Below are 21,175 nucleotides of genomic sequence, written 5' to 3' on the forward strand. Positions count from 1 at the left end.
AACTTTAATTACTTTTAAATAGCTCTGTGGGGCGGTTAGCTATAGTTATTTGCAAGTTGCCGCTCTAATTAATTTCCTCCTGATACGGAACCATATACTTAGCAAACTGACTAAGGTTCACATGACAGTATAGCTGACCGCCAAAAACTGTACCGTTCCGCACGTGTTAATTATGTCGATAATTATTTTATTATTGTTGTATCCTCAAGAGTTGCTAATACCTGGAATAAGCAGCCTGAGAAAGTTGAGTTCCTCAAGTCTGGTTTTCAAATACAGCTTTGAGGCAGGCAGATATTCAAGTACAAAAACATCCTGGAGTGTTGGGCTGAAATCAGCACGTTCTTCACTGCTTGCATAACCCTCTGGAGGTGCCTCTTCTGACTCCCCTCCCCACTCTCGCCCCTGGCTGATAAGGACCCTCCTCTCTGTATCACCAGAACACTTCACACCCTGCGTTGTACCAAATGGTATTAATAAATCTGACAGCAGAGGAGTCTCTTATACTTGTGCCCTTGACAACTGCCGTGCACATAGTAGGTCCTCAATCTATATTTGTTTAATGATTAACTTACAATGTACACTTGAGGGTAGGACTGCCTGATGATAATTTAAGCAACGACTAAATCTGCGGGAAATATTATTACAGTTCTTTGGGGACAAGTGGTTGAATCCAGGCTCCCGCATCGGCACATCTGGGCATCCTCCGTGGCCGGAGGCCTTGCTAGCGCTGCGCTCTCTCTCTTTTTTCCTTTTCCTCCCTCCGGTCCCCAGGCTGTAGATCGCCCGGTGGTCACGAGATCGCGCCGGTCCGCGCCGTCGTGCAGTGTGGCGAGCGCGGAGAGAGAACTACATTTCCCAGCTGACTCTCGTGCGCGCGCCCCTGGCCGCGCGCGGGGGGCGAGTGCAGCGGGCGCCCGCTCCCCGCCGAGCGCCTGTCGCCCGCCGGAGCCTCTGCCAGGGGATGCGGTGGGAGGCGCTAGGAACCACTTAGCTACCGCCAAACGCCCAATGCCGCACTCGCTCACTCCCCCCGCCAGCGGAAGCGCCCGCGGAGCACAATGCAGCACTGAGGCAACGCCGCGTTGGAGGTTGCAGCGCCGCGGCCGCCGCAGCACCAGCGGGACCGGGGAGGGGGCGGCCCGGGCGATCCGGGGGCGCGGGGCGCGGGATCCGGACGCAGCTGCCGGGGCATGAAGAGCTGAGCGTCTTGGGCGAGGCGGGCTGCGGCAGCACCATGCAGGCGGCGGCCGTGTCCGTGCCCTTCTTGCTGCTCTGCGCCCTGGGGACCTATCCCCGGGCACGCTGCGGCCAGGCAGGTAAGTTCGCCGCCCTCTGTGCCTCCGGGGCATACCATTTCCCTGGCATCTTTGCAGCCCTCAAGTACATTGTAAAGGGGCATCCCCATTTCCCGAGTACGCAGGGAGATTTTTTTATTTAGAAGGGTGGTGAGAAGTGAAGCAGAAATACAGCGTGGGAGCGCACGGATGCACTAGAAGCTTTAGGTCAATTGCCTGTTTCTCTTCTGAAGTAGAAGAGGAATGCGGAGGATGGGAGAGGGGTGCTCTGCTTCTGGGCCCGGATCCTGGATGCTCTCAGATGAGCTGGTCCAGGGCTCTGCGTCTGGTGTCTTTGCGTCCTTCCCAGATGGGGTCTGGAAAGGAGGGGGCGGTGGGATCTTCACACGGGAGACGTCGGACCGCAGGATGGACGAGTGTGGGTCAGGGTCATTTTTTTTCGCCTTTTCTCTCCAATCCCTCCTTTCCCCTTTCCTGCCTGGAGAAGACGCCTCGTTGACGGAGCTGGAGAGGAAGAACGAAAACCGATTCCTGGAGCGCCAGAGCATTGTGCCACTTCGGCTCATCTACCGCTCCGGCGGCCAAGACGAAACTGGGCACGACGCGCTGGACACCCGGGTGCGGGGCGACCCTGGCGGCGGGCAGGTGAGAGGCGCGGCCTGCGGGGTGGTCCTCAGCCCAGCCCCGCGCACCCCGAACCGGCATTTGCTCTCCGTTGCCCTGGAGATGCAGTGTCTTCAGTGAAACGAGTGCAGTTCTGATGCGAGTCATGCATGGCGCTCCCTGTGCAAAAAAGAAAAGAGGGTGTGTGTGTTTGTGTGTGTGTGTGTGTGTGTGTGTGTGTGTGTGTGTGTGTGTGTGTGGCAAAACCCCCAAGGAGCCACTGGCTGGGGGCTCTGCTCAGGAGGAGTTTGTGCAGGATGCTTGGTGCTGCGCAGTAACCTGAGCAAAGGGGCGGAGACCCCCTCACCTCTGCCAAGCAAAAGTCATGCATAGGCAAGATAGGATATAATATTTGAGTAGGATTTGCATCATCATGATTGTTGTTGTGGTTGTTGCTGTTTTAATTCTCAAAGAGAAGAGTTTATGTGATTTAAACCAACACTGGCACTGTAGGAAAACTGGAAACACTAGCCTAGACATCCCTAACTAAACTCAAACCTTAACGTTATAAACTGAACCACAAGGTTCTCACTCACTGCGAACATCTGAGGAGGAACCATTACCCTCCACCTTCCAGAAAAGATCTCCTCCCTCCCCCCTTTCTTCATTAGTAGTTGGTGTAATTAGAGCCCTGTTGTTTACTGGGCATTTATAACTTATGTTTCTTAAAAAAAATCTAAATACCATTTACTGAGATTTAGGTCAATATCACACATCACAGATGTGCCTGAAAATGATTTGAACTTACTGGTTAATTTAAGTACATATTTTGGGGCTGTAAACATTTTTTATATTTACATGGATCAACGTGGCAACCAGTTCACCCGCCTGTAAGTACATATTAAGATAGAACTTGTTCATGTAGTTGAAAATTTTGCACACTTCACTGAAGCAAAGGGAGGCTGAACCTTTTCACATGGGTAAATACATTGTTAATATCTTAAGGTGTATCTTGATGTGATAGCCGTAGTTATTTATCTGTAAATGTAAAATAAGCATAGAAAATTACTACCTAAATCTGTATTTGTAGACGAGTACTTGGTTCTGTTAAAATTTTAATGTAAGAGAGAACCTAATGTAAAAGGGTCTAGTAATATCCATTGATTAGATTATTTTAGTGGAACATCTGATATGCCAAACTTGAATGAAGATCCTATCATTTGAATTAATGTCTGGTAAATATTTATTTTTACATTTATTTATATTCAAATTTTATTTATTTATTTGAGTTAATATTTGGACCTTTTCCTTTTTGACTTGTTTCCATAGTAAGACTGAAGACGCATAGGACATTGTTGTATTTTTCAATAAATTAGAATTATTTCTGTGGGGGAATATTCTCATACTCATTTACAACTTTTGATCATAAAAATTTCAAATATGCACAAAAATAGGTAGAGTATTGTAAGCAGAACTCCCAGCTTCAACAATTAGTAACTCATAGCCAGCCTTGTTTTATCTACATTCGACTTATTTTTTTCCTGTTCTGCATTATTTTGAAGCAAATCATATCATTTCATTCATAAAATATTTCACTAAGCACCTCTAAATCATAACGATTTTTAGAAAATGTAACAGTGATATTATCACAGCTAATATATATATGTATTAAAAATATATGTATGTTAAATATATTATATATAAATATATTAAATAAATGTACAAATATTATGCGTAATATTATTATATTGTATATTATATTAATACATATTTAAGTTTGTTAGATATTGGACCCAGATATTGCTTATAGACTACTGCAATTAGTTTATTTTTTGCTTTTTTTTTTTTTTTTTTTTTAGGGCCACACCTGAGGCATAAGGAGGTTCCAAGGCTAGGAGTCGAATTGGAGCTGTAGCCACTGGCCTACACCACAGCCACAGCAATGCCAGATCCAAGCCGTATTTGTGACCTACACCATAGCTCCTGGCATCACTGGATCCTTAACCCACTGAGTGAGGCCAAGGATTGAACCTGCCTCCTCATGGATCCTAGTCAGATTCATTTCTGCTGAGCCACAATGGGAACTCCAGTTTATTTTTTTGTTTAAGTCTCTTTCTGCATGGTTTCCCCACTCCAGTTCCTCCCTGTTTTCCATGCCGTTTATTCGTTGAAGATAAGGGGTCTTTCATCCAGGAGAGTCTTCCACAGTATGAGTTTTTGCTGTTATAGACAGTGCTTTAAAACAAATCACAAAGACTTTCTCAGAGAGGAAGAAAGTAGAGATGCCGAAGGAGGAAAATGCAGTATTGAACCTAGAAACTCCCAGAGTCCCTGCTCTGTGCTTGGCGATGTCCTTGGGTACCTCTGCCTTTCTCTCTGTTGGCAAAAGGCCACCAATCTTGGACAACGGCCCCGTCTTCCATTTTCTCCCCACTTTTGGAAGACCACTTCTGTGGTTTTCTGGTTCAGAGGCCTCTCCACTTGGGGAGGAGATACTTGGGGCTTGTGCAGATTCCACCTTCTATAAGAATAAACTTCACCATTGAGAAGCATGACTTTGGCTTTTGGTGGGGTGTGAATGAATTGGTGGGATTTAGGTTAAGCAGGCTAAATAGATGATTCATTCAAGCCAGAAATGCAAGTGGAGGGACAGTCTTGTCATCAGAATAATTAGTACAAGTAATTATCTTGGTGCTTGGCACATGGTGAGGTACACGTAGTGTATGTGGTTGGATATCTGGATCACCTGGGGAGCTGTGGCAGTTTATCATCATCAGCCCCAGTTAGAGATCGCTGACTAGTAGGATTGAATCTGGCAGTCAGAGTTGTAAAGATGCCATAACATTTCCTGCAGTTAGGAAACTAAGGAGTGCTCCTGCATTTTGGCATTTCTAATTTCATTGAGAGCTGTCATTGAACCCGAAAAAGTAAGTTAGTTCTGTATGGACCCTGTTATTTCTTTGATGATTAAATAGATATAATTTATGGCATCTTAGCTACTCACAGATATTTTTAGCAACTGCCTTTTTACTTCAGAAATAAAATTAGGATGCTTTTCTCTCTCCCCACAAAGGTATAAATCAGCATTGATCGGCTGATTTGTTTATTTAAAAGGCATTTATTTACTTGGGCTCATACTGTGTACCAATTTTTGTGCAAGGCCCTGGGGATTTAGAGATAAAAGACCCAGTTCTGGCCTTTAAGGAGTTTACAGACAAGGGGGATGATGGATGACTAGAGAGGCTTATATATAATTTTCTGTCCTTATATATAATTTTCTGGAGGTGATCACAGAGAGCCGTGGAAGCAGAGAAGACATAGCGCTTAACCCAGGTGAGCAGTCAGGGTGGGCTCTCAGGTGGAGGTGCTATCTGAGCTGTGTTTTGAGGCTGAGTAGGAGCTGGCCAGATTAAAAGGAGGGAGTGGGCATCTCAAAGAGAAGGGGCAGCAGGTACATGGACATGTGGGAACCAGGACACATTTTTATTAACTGCTAATAGTTAGGATTTAAGGGACAGCTGTAACAAAACAGGAAGACAAAGAATAGATGCTGCAGCGCCTTCCTGACTTGCTGAGGAATTTGGACTTGTCCTGAAGGCCATTCAAGGATTTCAGTAAGGAGAGTTATTGACCAGATTCCTGTTGTGGGATGAGCCTAGTTGTTACAAATGAATAGGCTTAATTTCAAAGGCTGAGTGAATGTGGTTGTTCACTTGAATTCATTGTTAAATGCCAATTCTCCTCCTTAAGCTTCCTAAGAACTCAGTTACTTAGCTACTACTTAGTATAAATTAGTTAATGTTTATAAAGCATTTAGAACAGTGCTGCATGTATTGTAAGCACTATATGAACTTTTGTTAAATAATATTAACTTCCTCCAGCTGCTTGAGTACTATTTAGAAATTTTATGACATCACCTTAATGCAAAATGGTGCCCTAATTACCTGAACTTAACACATTACCAGAAGTCAGTTTCCAATTACTCGAATTTACATAACTAAGTGGAATCTTAACAGTTGTACAGATGGAAGAAACCTTACAGGTCATCTAACCTAATTCAAGAATCACTTTTCATCTGGTAAGATCAAGCCATTGACAGAGAGTAAGGAAACCAATGTAATGCTTAATGTTTCCCAGAAAGCTGACAAGGACTGTGATGGTATAAAACACTTAAATTTTACCCTTTTTTTCTCTTTTTATGGGCACACCTGTGGCATATGGAAGTTCCCTGGTTAGGGGTCAGATCAGAGCTGCAGCTGCAGCCTATGCCACAGGTACAGCAGCACCAGATCTGAGCAGCATCTGTGACCCATGCCACAGCTTACGACAACAATGGCTCCTAATCCAATGAGTGAGGCCAGGGATCCAACCCGCATCTCCTAATGGAGGCAATGTTGGGTGCTTAACCTTCTGAGGCACAATGGGAACTTCCTTAATTTTACTTTTAATGTGGCCTTCATTTCAGTTTTCATCCCTAAATGGAACAGAATGCTTATTTTTTGGAAAAAACTTTTCATTATTGTTCTGTGCAAATTCTGGCAATTTAGTGTGAAATGGTAAGTCTTATGAGTCCATATTATAAAATATTTCTTTACTATTTGGCTGGTTACTTGAATGATTGGCCCATACTGAAAGCTTATTGTGCCATAAAGTCCCAGAAATAGTAGTCAAAGAAATTATATTGATTGTGGGTAAACTTCCTAACCTTGAGATTGTTTCCTAGTCTGAGGTCATTTCGGTTCTTTTAAAATAGCCCTCTGAACAGGAATATTCCAAGTATTCAGTCTTTCTTCTGACTTTATATTATTTGTGCTGGAAAAAATTACATGTTTGCAGATAATAGGATAAAACATATGTTTAACTGGTTACCCATATGGGCAAGATATCACCTGCTGAGTCCAAAGGATGGTTTGATGTGATGATCACGTAATTGCTATTTTTAAGAATAAGCCCCTTAATGATTCCTCCTTTTTTTTTTTGTTTGTTTGTTTTTTGTTTTTTTTTTGTAAGCCAAGCATGACGGATTTAGTCTAGCATCGAAGATGCTAGGGTTATTTGGTGGTTTATTTTGGTATGTGGTCATCCCGTGCATTTTTCAGTAGTTGGTTTTGCAGTCAGTGATTGCAGTTCTCTGCAAGTAGCAGAATTTCTTTTTGTCAGAGGTCTTTGTTGTCAGCGAATAAGACAGGCGATGTATTTTTCTGTCCCATTCTCTGGAAAGTGTTGAAAGCTTCTCAAGTGGTCAATTAGTCAAGGACCAAGGATATAGTTCTACCATTTATTACAGTTTTGATAAGCAGTAATGAATGAGGAAAATGCAAGATGGTCATAGGATGGCAAGCAGTAGTGGTGCTCCATCCTTATGAGTATTTTTTTTTTCAAATAAATATGCCTCAGCATGGATGAGCAGTGCTTAAAATTGGGTTGTTTCACATGGGAGCACTGAGTCAGCTTGTCTGTAAGTTGTTTGCAGTACCGCTCCCCTGGTAGAAAAGGGCTCCTAGGAATTACTGCTTTGGAAATTTGTTGCAAGGGTAGCACAAATATCTTTTCTCCTTAATGTGTGTTTGTTAAATCTAAGTAGCTCAATATCGATAAAGTTTTGCCATCCATCAAAACTTTGTTCTGGTGCTATAAAAGGAAAGGAGACATTTCCCTGCACATTTTTATTCCTCTGCCAACCTTCTCTTACAATTAAATACTTAAAAGAAAATAAAAGTTAGGATAGTAGGCGTTTTCCTTATGTCTTGTTTTTAGTCTTTGAGAGCACAACTGCATGTATTTCTTTGGGGGCACCTTTGGAATTCTGCCCAGTGGTTTAACCAGGCACAGAACAACGTCATCTTTCATCGCTTCTTCACAGCTACACATGGAAAACTGTGAATGACTCTAAGAGCTAATGGGATGACAAAAATTGTCCTTTTTTGTGTTTCCTTTCTCTTAGTTTAAAGAATTTCAAGAGTTTGGTCATTTTTAATGATTAAAGCCCCTTCTAAAAGACCATGGAGGGAGGCCTGCTTTCTTGTCATGCAGCGTTAGTGGTAATCTCTAATCCCAGATAAGGGCCACATGTTTCATGAAGGATTATGGATAAACGCCAAAGGGGAAAAGGATGATATTAAAAAGAGTGGGGGAGAGTGAAAGGAGCGGGAAAAATTTTGAGGAGAATAACAAGAAGGAGGAAGCGGAAAGAAATCAGGAAAAGAGAGAAGTAGTAGTGTTGTCAGAGTATATACTAGAATATTTAATAAATGGTTACTTTGCATATGCTGAATGGTTTTCTGAGTAATTTTGACCTACAAAAGCATATCAATGCATCCTCACAAGAGTCGTGTGACAGGTAATACTTATCAGCTGCAAAATCACAAAGCTGGTAGGTAGCTAAGAGGGTATTTGAACCCAGGCACTTCAGCTCCACTGCACTGCCTATGTGCATGAGTGCTCTGCTAAACTGGCCTTCGTGCAGGAGGCCACCAGCATTACCCTGGATGTCATTCCCCTTGTACTGGGCTCAAAGACTTCTCACATCTGCCCCATTGGAATTATGTATTTCTAGCAGCACTTGAAAATAGTTTAAAAAGTTGTATAGTACTGAGGAAACACAGTAGAATGCTTCATTTTTACTACCTTGAGAATGAGAATGGAATGTGTAAAGACATTGACATTCAAAAGGTGAAAAGCACCTCTTGGAGGATGTGTGTTTCATTTTGGAACTGAATGTGTACACTGTTAATAGTCTTTCTTTGTAAATCAAAGATTTTTGAATCCAGTACCCAAATTAGTCAGTACCCAAATTATATATGCCTATCTGTGCTCTAAGCTTCATAATCCCTATTGGTGTACTCTTTTCAGGCAAAAAGATACAAAATATCTTTTGTGTCTTCATAGAACAAGTAGCTCCAGATCCCAAATGTCAAAGCATTCAGATCAAAGAGATACTAATACGTAATCAATAATAACCAAAGGATAGCTTCTGTGAACATCTACTAGCTGGATGTGTTTACTTTGGAAATAAAAGCATTAGAAAGCAAATATTTAGGGAAAGAGTTGAAAAATAAGAATTAGTATTTGCCGAACATCTGCCATGTGTCAAGCATTGTGCTGAGTGATTTACAAAATTATCTCTTGTCATGGGGTGAATATTATTATGCCCATTTTATAGATGAAGAAATTGACATTTAAGGATGCTAATTAACCAGCCCAAGATCATACAAAATGATAAGTAGTAGAACTGGGATAAGAAATCTCAAAGAAAATGTTAGAGATCCATGTAGAATAAGCCTCTTGTGATATTTGCTTCTTATTTAACATGCAGTTATGCATTCATCTGTGTGCTGGAACAAACCTAACATTTTTTTTTACAACTCTTGGTCCTGCCCTGGTCTCCTCCCTCACTCATTTGATCAGTTTATAAAGATGAATTGATGTCATCATTAGCACTTGTTATATATCTTCATTTCTGGAAATGGGTATAATTTCTACTTTGACCTCAGATGTTCTTTTAACCACATGGAAATGTCTGCATCTGCATCTACATGGCTGCAGAGAATGTCTGCACTCTGAGTTCTTGTTGAAATTTAATGTGCCGGAAATTCACTCAACAGAAACTTTTGTCAAGGATCATCGTATGTTCCTCCGTAGTGCACTGGCCTCCCCTCCAGAGATTCTGCAACAGGAGTCTTTTTGAAAGTCTCTCCAGGGGATTTCAGTTGGCACCCAGGGTTGAAGCATTCTTTGTATTCTTAAGGTTTAAGACAGTTTTCTCTTAAATCTCCTTGGATTCCAGTTAGTCAGAAGGGAGTTTAGTAGCTGAATTGGTATCACTCTTCTCAGTCACTTCCCTACCCTCTTCAACCAGCTACCAGGCTTTTTCTAAAGGATCGTTTGAAGGACATTGTAAGATTATATTCCTGAGAAACCGGTTCCAGTGTTCTTTGACGTCTTGGAGAACATTATGCATGGTGTCTTCTTAGGACCAAGAGGAGAGATTCATCATGTGACTGTTCTGTTCCTTGACCTGGAAGCCGGAAGTTTGGAGGCAAATCGTGCCCTTCTCTGAAAAGGAAGTCCCAGCCTGAGTTTCTGTAGGAGTTTCCTTCCTATCTCATTATCATCTTCCTTCTCATCATCCCCATTTCAATGAAGAAGTCATCTATCCGGAATCTCTCTTGCTTTGTAATTTACTAGTCTGGGGAGTCACATCTGTGCACATTCGCACTTGCATGTTAGATTTAGATTAAAATAAACATTCAGGCTTAAAAACAAATTCTCCAGAAGTTTCCTCTGTCCACTTTCCTAAAGTAGTCTCATTCCACTCCCCTCCTTGTCACCATTACTCTTTTTCCTTTCTAATACTTGACATTCTTTTTAATGGTTGACTTGTGTATTGTCTTTTTTCAGTATGTCATCATTAGACTGTAAGCTACATGAGAATAGTGATCTTGTCTATCACACACATCTCCACTGCCTAGAGGGGTACCTGGCACAGAGTCAGTGTTTAATAAATATTTATTGAACTAATGAGTTTTCCCTCTCCCCTTGCCCTGGTTCCTCATCTCCTTAAAAATTTTATTTTATCTTGTTATTGTCCACATAAGACAACCCTGAAATCAAAACTGGGTTCCAGATGAATAAATGCATGAGTACTTTTAGTCTTTTCGGATACTGAATTTATAGTCCCTTTGTTAATTACCATTATTGACACATAAGTAGAATTCAATATGCTATATTTAAAAAATATAAAAGACATTTTATAGGGAGTCTTATGGTGGCTCAGTGGGATGGGGTCTGGTGTTGTCACTGATGTAACTCAAGTCACTGCTGTGGTGAAGATTCAATTCATGTCCCTGGAACTTCTATAGGCTACAGGTGTGGCATAAATAGAATAATAAAGTGAAATAATTGTATAGAAACACTGATTTTAAATTTCTAGTGTCCTTTACTTTTGATTATACCTTTTTAGTTGCTTTTAAGACAGAAATCTGTTTTCCCCAGAGCAGAATATTATATGTAACTTGATTTTGAAAATAGCATTTAATAGGTTGTACCATGATCTAGAAACATCAGCAACTCTAAAGCTGGAAAGAGAAGGAGTAAGGAAATTAATCCACTCCACCCCCACAGTGTATTTGTTGTTTGTATTGAAGAGATTTTTCAGAATCATAGTCATCGTAAGCGTAAATCAACACTTCTCCTTTTTAAAAATTAATTTTGGATCAGGGAATTTTAGCAGTTAGGGATAGTTGTCCTTTTGCTACTTTATTTTTGTCCCAAGTAAAGAACATTAGATAACATCTTCGAAGATGGGAAATTGATGGTACTTTCCTGAAGCTAGGCCTCAAGAAATCATATTTCACAAGTCGTTTTAAAATGTTCTACCCAAGGCAGTAGAGCTGATTGGCAGTTTTCTTAGACCACTTATTCTGCTTGGCATGGACTCATGTCATTAGCTTTTATCTCTGGTTGGTCAATTTCTGTTCTTATGTACCTTTTTTTTTTTTTCAGTTTGCCTTTTTTTTTGGTTTTATTTTTTATTTTCTATTACTCAATGAATTTTATTACATTTATAGTTGGACAACAATCATCACAACCAAATTTTATAGCATTTCCATCCCAAACCCCCAGCAACCCTCCCAACCCCCCACCACCTTTAAGCAGGCTTGTTGGGGAGAAATTGCTGTCATTTTCTCCACTCGTGTGGTGAGGATGCTGGATCTGGCTGGTACACATCATTGGCTGCTCCAAGTCAGAACTCAGGCTTTGCTTTCAGGGATTCTCTTTCTTTGGATTAGACACCAAGATGCTGCAGAGAGAGCTGCCACTTCACAGACCTGGTGTCCTTGAGATCTCTAGTGGGTTTTCCATGCCTTTGGGATAGGCTGTCAGTGTCTGAACCTAGCTGTGGATCCATAGCAGTCAAGGTTATGCAGGGTGGTATGAATCCAAAGTAGGCTGGAGGGGAGTTCCCGTTGTGGTGCAGTGGTTAACGAATCCAACTAGGAACCATGAGGTTGTGGGTTTGATCCCTGACCTCGCTCAGTGGGTTAAGGATCCGGCGTTACCGTGAGCTATGGTGAAGGTTGCAGACTCGGCCTGGATCCCGAGTAGCCCTAGAAAAGGCAAAAAGACAAAACAAAACAAAATAGAGTAGGCTGGAGTAGGAGCAGTGGGCCGAAGAGTGGTCCTGGGTTATCAGAACATAGGCCAGAGCAGGCTGTGCTTAAAGGGTAGTGGAAGGTGAGGCTCAGGCAAGCAGATCAGTTTTAGAGAGAAGATACTGGGTCCACTGTACTGGCTCAGTTTAGCATCCTCCATGCTCAACTGCACAACTAGAGAGAGTGACCTGAAAAAGTCAGGCATTTGCTGAGGTGTTTTTTGTTGTTATTTTTTACAGCTGCACCCGCGGCATATGGAAGTTCCCAGGCTAGGGGTCAAATTGGCGCTCTAGCAGCCAGCCTATGCCACAGCCACAGCAATGCGGGATCCCAGCCGTGTCTGCGACCTACAGCACAGCTCGCGGCAGCGCTAGATCCTTTACCCACTGAGTGGGGCCAGGGATCAAACCCATGTCCTCATGGATACTAGTCAGGTTCATTATCTGCTAAGCCTCAATGGGAACTCCCATAGGTCTTTTGTTTTTAAAAGAACCTTGTATTTTTCAGCAAGACTAGCTCTGATGGCCCTTGGGGTTGTTTCCACGCCCCCATGAGCTTTAAGTGTTTGGTTCAGAGGGAAGAATCATTTTCTCCTCCTTCTCCCTCTCCCCCGTTCCTTCTCTTCCTCCTCTTTTTTCTCTTTCTTTCCCTCCTCCTCTTCCTCCTTCTTCTTCCTATTCTTATTCCTCTTTATGCCTGTTCCTCTTCCTCCCTTCCTCCTTCTCCATCTTATTCTTCATTGGTCTTCTCTAAGGGTCTGCAGGCTAGTGTGTTGAAGGACTTGCATACAGAGAGTCGGGACCCTGAGGCTTATTGCCAGGAAGCAATGTTTATTTGTGCCGGCACTGGCTCAGCAGATTCACATCCAAAGGCTGAGCCCTGGAGCACAGCAGGGCACAGCCTTTATATACCTTTCATTAGTTTCCCTTTTACCTTTTGGCCCCTTTGTCTTCCTTATAGGGTAACATGCATTTGATTGGATGGGCTATGCTACAGAGTTACGCATGCGCACAGAGATGCTGATTATGCCCTGTTGCCTTCCCTTTGTTCTGGGAGGGTCCTTACCACAAGTGGAAGGGGGCTTTAAGGAACCCACTCTTCCCTTCATTAATATAGTTGAGACTGTAGACCCTGAGCCTCTGCTGGGTTAGGAGATGACATTTATATAGATTGATTTCCAAACTCCTGAGAGTTCATGCTCGGAAAAATCATACTTATTTTGTGCAAAACGAGCAACAGGCTCACTTGATGTGGCAGGAACTACACGTTAAGTAAATGTGTGTTAATAACCGAATCCTTGTAAGTGGGAGTTTGGAAAATTTGTTCTTATTGAGATGGATAATTTTGGTGTCAGTCTCCATCTGCTATAAATAGTGGGGTTATTTTCAGGATGAGTTTGGTATTACCTGAAGTTAGCAATAGTCAGGAGTCTTTGATGTGCTTTTCAAGAAAACTTTAGGAAAGTGTTTAATAATAGGAATGGGAATTTTTTTTTTTTTTTTTTTTTTTTTTTTTGCAGATGCATTTACAAATTTACCACTGTGCCAAATGACCAAGCCATCATGCCTTAGGAAGAGTTTTATTGACTATGGTAGAAACTTGGACATCAATGAGGATAATAGAAGTTTTGATTCAGGATTGCAAAATTATTCTTATTTTTTATGAACTTATACAGTATAGTTGGTTTAGCTATAAATAGTACATTGCTTTTTTCTCAAACTTACTTCCTCATAAAAGTACCTTAAAGCTTGGGCAGATATTGATTGATAAGAAGGTGGGCAAAATTCAAGTCATGTTCCTTGCTGTCACCAAAAGTGAAGCCGTATCTGAACTGGATGAGTGACTAGAGATGAGGCTCTTTCAACCCATGGTGTGTAGCAACTTTTGTTGGTTCTGAGCATACTTCAAGGTAAAAACAAGGAGAAAAATATTGGTGCTGAGATATTCTGAATTCTAATTTAATTTGATTTCTAAGTTTAGCCCAATGTCCTTAGAGTTCTTAATGATCTTGCATAGACAGTGTTCTCTCATAATTAATGAAAGGAAAGTGCTATTAATTCATAACGTAACCAATTTAATGTGAAATCTACTTGAGGTCATTGATTAATGAGTTGTTTAGGTCATTTCTTAAGTGTTCTGACTGTGAAATCAGCAAGTTTGCAATTATCCTGAGGGTGATGGGGTAAGAATTATTTAAATTTAATTGTTGGGGGAAATACGGCAGGAAGGCTTGCATCCTCGTCTCCATTTTTGTTTCTTCCCAGCATTGAGCTCAGAGCTTTGTACCTAGCAAGTGCTAATAAACAAGCAAATGAGAACTGGGTGACATTATTGATGCCATGACTCAGAGAGCCCCAGTCCATTCTTATGCCCCCAGACCCCCGTGTTAGATCAGGTCTTTCCTGGTCAATGATTTCTTTTCTTCTCTCTCACCTCTTTCTTTTCTCCTCTGCCAGCGCAGGCTCTGTCGCCTTCCCATTGCCTCTCTCCATTTGCCATTTTCCCATGAATACATAGCCTTGCTCTCTCCACTTTCCCTGTGACCCTTATTTTATTTTGTATTTTTTCCCCTACTCTCTTTCTGTCAAGTGCCTCTTTTTCTCTTAGCAACTAAAGTAAGAACAAGTCTCTGAAGAGTTATTTATATTCAGTGTTGGGAACCATCCGTGTTTCCCCGTTTGCTGGACTGACTTATTTTGGGATTTGCGAAGTGTGTTATAAATTCAGCAAGCTTTTAACTCTACTTACCTTTAAACCTGTTTTTAGGTGCTTTTTCTTTTTTGCGTTTGTTTCTTTTGTTCCCCTTAAGTTGTCTTTCACTCATTCCCTTCTCTGGGTGTGGGTTGCAGTGAGTGTCACTTCTGCTCTTTGCTGTTGGAATAATTGTCTTCCGAAGATCTTTCTCCTTGTTCTCACTGCTCATAATCCTCTGGATTTAAATTGAGTTATGTGCTCAGTTCACCCTCCACAGTGGCTGAGCCTCTTACTTCTCACTTCCCAAGTGATCTCCTCCTCCATAGCTGCAGGATTCAGACTCAGCATCGAGGAATGACGAGGCACTTTTTACAGGTATACTGACAGTTCAGCTGGCCTTGCAGGCTTGCGATGACATTGCTTCTGTGTGGTTGTATGTGTTCGTGTGTGTGTGTGTGTGTGTTTGTGTGTGTGTGTGTGTATTGGTACAGGGGTATTGGAGCACTGACCACTTGGATGTATAAATAGAAGGTGTCCCCATGAGATGGACACTAATGTTGGGCTGGAACTCTGTCATTCGCATTCATCATTGTGAGTTCACTGCTTCACACTGTGCCTGGTGCATAATCAGTGCTCAGCAGATATCTCTGGCCTGCCTTTCCTCCAACTTTCAGTCTCTACGATGCAGAAACAAAGTCTGTGACCGTTGTATTACTGACTTTAGGTACTTTTGATGTATTTCCAATCATCACAGTATTTCTTTCCTCTGGATTGCCAAAACCTTTTGTTGGGATGGGTGTCAGAGGGGGCATGGGCCTCCTTCCATGTTTATGCCTTATCTCTGCCCTCTTTCTTCCTCTTCCTTTTGTGTTCGTTCTCGCCGGCCCAGCCAAGCTATCCTGGATGTAAAGGGTCCTGTGAAGATCCCTTCCCTGTGAGCACCTGGACTGGGGAACTGTCCCTCTTGCTTCCAGTGTGAGATGGGTTTATTAGGAAAGTCAGGGCCATGAGTTAAAGGAGAGAAAAGGTTGAGAAGGTGGCGGGAACTCCCACAGTGACTGGCACGCTGATAACTCTCCCACATAAAGCCACCTTGCTGTCTCGAGGCTGCTCTAATCACTGTGACAAAGTCAGTCCCGTCAGTTTAGAGTCTCCATGTCTCCCAACAAACATAAATCCAAGCTATTTAACCTCTGCATGTGACTTTATCAGACTTTGCCATTTGCTGCCTGGAGCCACGTTTTCTTTAAGACACTGATGTCTGTCTTCTGGAAAAGTGACATATAGGATTTTTGATAGTTCTGAGCGCATGTGACATATTCAGACTATAGTATTTGTTCTTAAAGTTTTGATTTTTTTTTTTTTGAAACAAGGACATCTTTTTTTTTTCTTCCTCCCTGTAGCTTTCTTATCAAATATTTTTTTTTTTTTTTTTTTTTTTCTCAGTGTTCACTTTCCTATTACTGGCTAACAGGTTAAAATAAAATATTTATTTTTAAACTTTCCTAGGCAGTAGATACTAGCCTTATAGCACTATGACTCCATGAACCCTCCATGCTCTAAAAGATCTGCATATTTGATTTAAATCAGAAAAGACTCTGCTAGAGAACAGCCACTTGGTGTAAATAGAGACCCTAGGGAGGGATGGCACCCCAAGCTGTTTCCAAACAGTAGTATCTTAGTGTGAATGAAAGATTGATCAGCAAGTAGGTTTATGATCAGAAAAGAAAGTCAGGGCTTGTGTCAGGGAAGGGGCCCCCATCAAAATGTTAAGATCAGGTAGCTGGCCCACAAAAATGAACTCAGTTTTCATGACTTCAGCTGATTGAGTATAATCTCAGGAACAACATATTCATATTTTAATTACATTGATAAGAGCCTTATTGAAATACAGTCTGCATACCATAGAATTCACCCAAATTTTTTTTTTCTTTTTTAGGGCCGCTCCTGCAGCATATGGAGGTTCCCAGGCTAGGGGTCTAATCAGAGCTAGGGCTGCCAGCCTAGCCACTGCCCCAGCAACGCCAGATCTGAGCCGCGTCTGCGACTTACATCACAGCTCATGGCAATGCCAGATCCTTAACCCACTGAGTGAGGCCAGGGGTCGAACCTGTAACCTTATGGTTCCTAGTTGGATTTGTTTCTGCTGTGCCACGACAGGAACTCCAGAATTCATCTATTTAAGAACAGTGTACAATTCAAAGTTTCTTGGTATTTTCAGACAGTTATGCAGCATCACAGCAGTCAATTTCAAACATTTTCATCACCTCAAAGGGCAACCTCAGGCACATTTCCCAGACTTGCTCCTGCCCTGCCTGTCCCCACCCCCAGCCTGAGGCAACCACAGATCTACTTTCTGTCTTTATAGCTTTGCCTAGTCTAGTCATTTCATATAAACAGATTTATATACTATGTAGTCTTTTGTGACTAGCATTTTTTACTTCCCATAATGTTTTCAAGGTTTGACCTCATTCCTTTTTATGGATGAATGATACTCCATTATTTATCTCTTCATTTCGATGGATATTTGGGTTGTTACCACTTTGGGGAAATAATGCATAATGTCATTATGAACATTTGTGTAAAAGTTCTCATATGAACGAGTGAAAACACACACATACACAGGTGTGTCATGAAACCATACTTATCTTTCACACATGCAGTATATGCTTTTCATTCTACTCTGTTCTTGGTCAGGATCTGACCCATAGTTTTAAAAACCATCCTACAGGATTCATGTCAGGAGAGCATAGTGCCTGTGAGGCAGCTCTGGCTGAAGTTTTAGAAGATCGAGTTTTGTGCTTCCAGCCATGAATTTTTGTTTCTTGTAGTTTTCCTGGCAACAGTATTAGAGGCATCTCTTACGGCCGTGTTACTCATCCCTGAGCTGTTATGTGGTCTCAGTGAAATCAGGCAGGTGAAGGTGCCTGTGAAAATTTCTTTGAGATAGTTTTTGTTACTTAAAAAAATTTTTTAAAAGCCTTCATTCTGAGATAGTTTAAGGATACAAAAAAGTTGATAGAATAATGTGATAGACACTCTTGTACTTGTCACCCAGAGTCAAAAACATTTTTTATTTTATTTATTGCACAGCTCACGGCAAACGCCAGATCCTTAATCCAATGAGCAAGGCCAGGGATTGAACCGGCATCCTCACGGATGCTAGTCAGATTGTTTCCGCTGAGCCACAATGGAACTCCAGCATACTGTTTTTTTTGTCTTTTTTTTTTTTTTTTTTTTTTTTTTTTTTTGCCTTTTCTAGGGCTGCTCTTGCGGCATATGGAGGTTCCCAGGCTAGGGGTCCAATCAGAGGTGTAGCTCCCGGCCTACGCCAGAGCCACAGCAACATGGGATCCGAGCCGCGTTTGCGACCTACACCACAGCTCACGGCAATGCCAGGTCCTTAACCCACTGAGCAAGGGCAGGGATCGAACCCCCAACCTCATGGTTCCTAGTCGGATACGTTAACCACTGCGCCACGACGGGAACTCCTGTTTTTTAAGAAATAAACATTATAGATGTAGTTGGTGCTCTCTGTCCTTCTATTTCCCCTTCCTTCCCAGAGGAAATGATCTTGCAGTTGGTAGACATCTTTCCTGGCTTTGTTTTCATACTTTTACTCTTGAAACATTGATCCATAAACAATATGTACGTTACTATCTTGTGTGTGTTTTTTAAATGTATGTATTTGGTATCATACATATCTTTTTTCCCACTTTTCAACATTAATTTTCAATCTCTTATGGTGCTACAGGTAAAATAATTGAATTCCCTCCTTTTTGTTGCCATCTGGCTTTCCATTTTATAAACCTGCCCTCATTTATGTATTTATTTTCCTGTTTATGGCATTATAGATTGTTCCTGATTTTTCTGCTGCTGTTAAGCAGTGTATACCATTGACGCATGCGTGTGTGTGTGTGTGTGTGTGTGTGTGTGTGTGTGTGTGTGTTTCTGCGGGGCATATATTTAGAAGTGAAATTTTTGATTCTCAGGGTTTGTCCCTTCTTAACTTCCCCACATATTGCCAAATCACACAAGAATATACTCACACTCTCCTAGCAGAGGCATGAGAATTTCCATGTATCCCCATCTTTATTATACTTTGGAATCATAAAACTTTGACATTTCTGACAAGATTATGGGTGTGAAATAGTGTCCAATTACTTTGCTTTCCATTTCCCTGATGACTAATAGAGATTTGGTGATCTCTATTTCTTCCTTTGAATGGCCTAATCATATACTTTCCCCATATTTCAAGTGTCTTTTTCTAAATTGATTTACAGGCATTTTCAGTACGTTATGGGTTCTTTCCTATTATTGGTTATCTCTGTTGCAAAGACTTTAAAAACCTGTGGCTTATCTATTTATCCTCAAAGTATCTTTTGCTGTAACAGATTAAAATTTTTCTTCTTGATGTTATCCGTATCCATTCTTTTCTTCGTGCTTCTTTGTGTTTGTATATTACTATATTACTACTGTAGTTTTGTTTATTTATTTAAACTTTAAAATTATCGGAGTTCCTGTCATGGCTCAGTGGTTAATGAATCCGACTAGGAACCATGAAGTTGTGGGTTCAATCCCTGGCCTCACTCCATGGGTTAAGGATCCGGCATTGCCGTGAGCTGTGGTGTAGGTTGTAGACATGGCTCGGATCCTGCATTGCTGTGGCTGTGGTGTAGGCTGGCAGCTACAGCTCAGATTGGACCCCTAGCCTGGGAACCTCCATATGCCGCAGGAGCGGCCCAAGAAATGACAAAAAGACAATAATAAATAAGTAAATACAATTACCTTGATTTACAATGTTCTGTCAATTTCTACTATACAGCAAAATGACCCAGTTATACACATATTTTTTCTCATATTATCTTCTGTCATGTCCTATCATAAGTGATTGGATATAGTTACCTGTGCTATACATCAGGACTTCATTCTTATCCATTCTAAGTGTAGTTTGCATCTGCTAACCCCAAACTCCCTGTCTATCCCACTCCTTCTCCTCTCCCTTTACAACCACAAGTCTATTCTCTATGCCTGTGAGCCTGTTCCTGTTCTGTCAATACGTTCATCTGTACCATACCTTGGATTCCACATGTAAGTAATATCATAAGGTATTTGTCTTTCACTTTCTGACTTACTTCACTTAGTATGAGAATCTGTAGTTCCATTCATGTTGTTACAAATGGCATTATTTCATTCTTTTTATGGCTGAGTAGTATTCCTTTGTGTATATATGCCACATCGTCTTAATCCAGTCATCTCTTGATGGATATTTAGGTTGTTTGCATGTCTTGGCTATTGTGAATAGAGCTGCAGTGAACATAGTGGTGCATGTATCTTTTTGAAAGTTTTGTCTGGATCTACTGTAGTTTTAGAAGGCAAGTCTTAATTTTTAGTAAAACAATTCCCTTATATAGTTTCTTCTAATAAAGTATTATAAGACAGTAATTGAGTTAGAGGACCTGGAATTAGACTGCATGGATACAAAGTCTGCCTTTGCCACTAGCTGTATAAACTTGGCGTGTACTTAAGTTCTCTAATCCTGGGTTTTACGCAAACAAAGTATAGAATCCAGCTCATGTGTCATGAGGTTTAAGGAGATAATATATGTGAAGCTTTTGGGTGCGCATTTGACATAGAGTAAGAGCTAGCTCAGTACATGTTAGTTTTTTTTTTTTTTCTTTTTTAGCTCTGATAACCATTTCTCTGCATAAAACTGTTTGCCCAGTTTCTAGTGTACACAGAAGATCACTGGATTTCTCTTTCTCGTATTGATTGCACAGAGAGCCGTGATTTGCATCAAATATTCCAGGAGGCTAGAACAGTTTGGACCCTGATGCTAATTCTGGGTTCCAGCCTTGGTCTCACTGCATTTTTTCCAGGAATTTAACAAGCCAAGTAAATTTTCTACCCCCCCTTTCCCTCGCCCGCATACATATTGGTTCCAACACATACACATACTGGTTCAAACATCAGATGGGTTTTGTTTTCTTAAAATTAAATAAGTAACAGTGCAGCTCCATTATTTTGGAATGAGAAGCATCTCTGAATCAGCTGAGACGTCAATAGTCTATGTCCTCATAGGGCTGCTCCCATCTGGGGAGTGAGGAAAGGAGGAGAGAGCATGACATGAAGAGGTTAACAGGCTGAACTGAGTTCCCAATCTAGGATGAATGTTGGAATCTGTATTTTAAACATTTTTTTTTTTCTTTTTGGACACACTGGCCTGTGTAAGTTCCAGGGCAAGGGATTGAACCTGTGCCACAGTGGTGACCTGAGATGCAGTAGTGACAACGCTGGATCCTTAATGTGCTGAACCTCAAGGGAACTCCCTATACGTTTAACTTCAGTAGAGGATAATTGCTCTATTTTAATAGCTTGCTTTATTTTATTTTTTAAAAACATATTTAATCTGTGAACTTCAAAAGGTGA

The 21,175-nt window shown here is 41.4% G+C and overlaps 1 protein-coding gene across 41 annotated transcripts in view; it reads left to right on the forward strand.

Moving 5' to 3' along the window:
- Nucleotides 1–1,048: 1,048 nt before the first annotated feature.
- The window catches only part of ADAM22 (ADAM metallopeptidase domain 22), a 237,340-nt gene continuing 217,213 nt past the window's right edge, over nt 1,049–21,175 (forward strand). For 25 of the 41 annotated variants that reach the window (XR_014815729.1, XR_014815730.1, XR_014815731.1 and 22 more), the window contains exons 1-2: nt 1,049–1,316; nt 1,780–1,940. Coding sequence is in view for 29 of the 41 variants with exons in the window: in XM_021063337.2 (XP_020918996.1) it covers nt 1,235–1,316; nt 1,780–1,940 (243 nt within the window). In the remaining 12 variants the exon portion in view is untranslated. The remainder of the gene's footprint in view (nt 1,317–1,779; nt 1,941–21,175) is intronic. The other 16 variants (XR_014815735.1, XR_014815732.1, XR_014815736.1 and 13 more) reach the window with 1 other exon arrangement.

The sequence above is a fragment of the Sus scrofa genome, chromosome 9 (genome assembly GCF_054392235.1).
Source record: "Sus scrofa isolate SSC_HxYL_T2T_F1_AM1 chromosome 9, Sscrofa_HxYL_maternal_Yorkshire_Landrace_v2.0, whole genome shotgun sequence".
NCBI lineage: Eukaryota > Metazoa > Chordata > Mammalia > Artiodactyla > Suidae > Sus > Sus scrofa.